The 3,069-nt window shown below is 44.5% G+C and overlaps 1 protein-coding gene across 1 annotated transcript in view; it reads right to left on the bottom strand.

The window, feature by feature from the left end:
* The window catches only part of slc9a1b (solute carrier family 9 member A1b), a gene marked incomplete at its 3' end in the record, with an annotated part of 11,785 nt that extends 8,824 nt beyond the window's left edge, over positions 1 to 2,961 (bottom strand). Inside the window, 2 exon segments of the mRNA XM_014025685.1 lie at positions 162 to 625; positions 2,347 to 2,961. Coding sequence (XP_013881139.1) covers positions 162 to 625; positions 2,347 to 2,647 — 765 coding nt within the window.
* Between the last annotated feature and the right edge of the window lie 108 nt (positions 2,962 to 3,069).

Below are 3,069 nucleotides of genomic sequence, written 5' to 3'. Positions count from 1 at the left end.
AGATCAAACAGAACCTGCAGGTAAAGATCAAACAGATCAAACAGAACCTGCAGGTAAAGATCAAACAGAACCTGCAGGTAAAGATCAAACAGAAACTGCAGGTAAAGATCAAACAGATCAAACAGATGATACATGAAGAACACTTTGTTTATTTTGCTCACCACGGTGACGGCATCATTCAGGAGCGACTCTCCAAACACCAGGATGTAGAGCAGCTCGTTGATGTGGATCTCCTCGAACACGGCCAGGACCGCCACGGGGTCCACGGCGGAGATGATGGACCCGAACAGAAGGCAGGACAGCAGGTCCACCTGCTTGAACTGAGGCGTCACGTCCAGCTGACACACGGCGAACATCATGCCCCCGATGAAGAAGGCGTTCCACAGCGTGCCCACCACCGCAAACACCAGGATGGTGCCCAGGTTCTCCGTGAAGGCCCGGATGGGCAGGAAGTACCCGGCGTCCAGGATGATGGGGGGCAGCAGGTACAGGAAGAAGAGCTTGGAGTCCAGGATGGGAGCCGTCTCCTTCATGGCTTTGATGACTCCGCCCACCAGTAGGCCCACGAAGATCAGCAGACAGCTCTCTGGGACCACCTGGGACACTCTGGGGATGAGGTGAAAACCTGAGGATCAAAACGGTTTTATTAAAAATGAATGTTTGAATAATTAAGCTTTTAGTAAATGATAAAAATAAAAACAGTTAAATTTTAATTTAAGATGAAAGAATGTTTGGATGCTGAGCTGCTGAAGGTTTCCTGGAACACCGGGAACCTTCCAGGATTTATTTTGAGTAAACAAACTGATCGGACTTCAAAGGCCCAACAAAGTGAGACCAGCCCCACGAGTCCACAGCTGGACCCCCAGATAAACACCAGGGCCTCTCTGGGCCAATCAGAGAGCCTCCTGCAGGGACCGGACCACAGATTAGACCTGAAACCACCAAACCGGTTCAGATTTTATCAGCTGATGTGAGGAAAACAAGGTTGAGCTCAGAGGAACGGACTTCCTGTTTGACCCGTCAGCATGTCTACAGATAAAACAGATCGTTAGTTTTCATTTATTATTAAACAGAAAACAGCCGATGATTCACACAAACTGTTTCAGCTGAGGAATTCAGCTGTTTTTATCAAAACATTCAGCTGATTCAGGAGACTTTTAGCTTTTGTAACTTTTTTTTTTTTACATAGAAAGGCTAGCCTTAGGATACCGTTACCTTTTAGTTAGCCTTTCATGACTTTTAGCCATTGTTCTACATTTAGCTTTTAGCTAGCTGTTTACTACTTTTAGCCATTGTTCTATATTTAGCTTTTTGCTAGTTGTTTACTACTTTTAGCCACTATTCTATATTTAGCTTTTAGCTAGCTGTTTACTACTTTTAGCCATTATTCTACATTTAGCTTTTAGCTAGCTGTTTACTACTTTTAGCCATTATTCTACATTTAGCTTTTAGCTAGCTGTTTACTACTTTTAGCCATTATTCTACATTTAGCTTTTAGCTAGCTGTTTACTACTTTTAGCCACTATTCTACATTTAGCTTTTAGCTAGCTGTTTACTACTTTTAGCCACTATTCTATATTTAGCTTTTAGCTAACCTTTCACTACTTTTAGCCACTATTCTATATTTAGCTTTTTGCTAGTTGTTTACTACTTTTTAGCTAGCATAATGCCACCTTTAGTTGTAACCTAGTGTTTTGCTGACTTTAGCTAGCACTTGATCATTTTAGCTTTTAGCTAACCTTTTGCTACTTGTACTTTTAGACAACATTTAGCATTTTAGCTAACAAATGATTTAACAGATTAAATGTTTCAGATTTGAATGAAGCTGAAACTTTTTAAGCTGAAATGAGCTGACAGAATATAAATCAAAGCTGATGATTAATTAAATATTTAATTGTTTGTGTTAATGAACAGAACCGAACCACCCAGGGTCCAAACAGAACCAGACTCTGATTGTTGTTTATTTATTATTAATTTGAGAAAAAAAAAAACTAAACTTTCATGTAATTTAGTGAAAATTCAGCTGAAGGTTTAATAAATGAGCAGCTGCTGAACTTCTAACTGGGTCTGAACCAAACTGGGTCTGAGCCGAACTGGGTCTGAGCCGAACTGGGCCTGAGCCCAGGTCAAAGGTCAAACTTTCCTGAACCTCAGAGAAATCAGCTGAAGTCCAAAAAAAATTTCTGATTCTGAACAACAGACTTCAAATGAGCTGATCCAGACCCTGGTTCTGAGGATCTGGACTCACCCAGCTTCATGAGCAGAACCTCTCAGGGTTCTGGTTCTGGACTCACCCAGCTTCATGAGCAGAACCTCTCAGGGTTCTGGTTCTGGTTCTGGACTCACCCAGCTTCATGAGCAGAGCCAGCAGGATCCACAGGGAGATCTCGAACGGTTTCCGGACGTGATCGAAGTTCAGGTCCAGGACCGGGAAAGTCTTCTTGTGGGTCGTGGACCTGTTTTTGTTGTGGTGCGGGTGATCCGAACCCTGGGACGTGGACCGGTCCGGACCGGACGTCTCGTTGTGTTCTGGACCAACATCCTGACTGGAGCAGGACGGGAGGAAGACCAGGAGGATGAAGAAAGCCAAGAAGAAGAAGAGGGAGCTGGGAGCGGGTCTGATCCGGGCCGAACCGAGCCCGGCCATCTTACAGCTGGACCCCCGGAGGACTGGACCGGCTCGGGTCTGCAGCTGATGAAGAAGAGGAGGAGGACAGGATGAAGGCGCAGACTTTTTACGTCATGTTAAAACGACGCAGAAATGATGAAGAGCAGACGTCCTCCTCATCTTCAGGAGCTGTCGGTACACGAACACGACCAGAACCGAACCTTTCAGTCAAGTTCTGCCTCAGACACAGCTGTGCACACACAACTGAAGATGTCAGGGCGAGATTGACCGTTAACCACATTCCCGCGAGATTTGATCGTTCGCGATGACGTCATGACGCTTCTACTCTTGACGTAAGTCAGATATCAAATGCCTCAAAAACAGAATAACTTCAGTGTTTTCAGGCAGAACAGAACTTTTCAGCAGTGTTCTGTAGTCCTGCTGTTAGTTCAACACAACAA

The sequence above is a fragment of the Austrofundulus limnaeus genome, unplaced genomic scaffold (assembly GCF_001266775.1).
Source record: "Austrofundulus limnaeus strain Quisiro unplaced genomic scaffold, Austrofundulus_limnaeus-1.0 Scaffold490, whole genome shotgun sequence".
In the NCBI taxonomy this organism is placed as follows: Eukaryota; Metazoa; Chordata; class Actinopteri; order Cyprinodontiformes; family Rivulidae; genus Austrofundulus; species Austrofundulus limnaeus.
The sequence above is the reverse complement of the archived record's forward strand: the minus strand, read 5'-3'. Positions and strand labels throughout refer to the sequence as shown.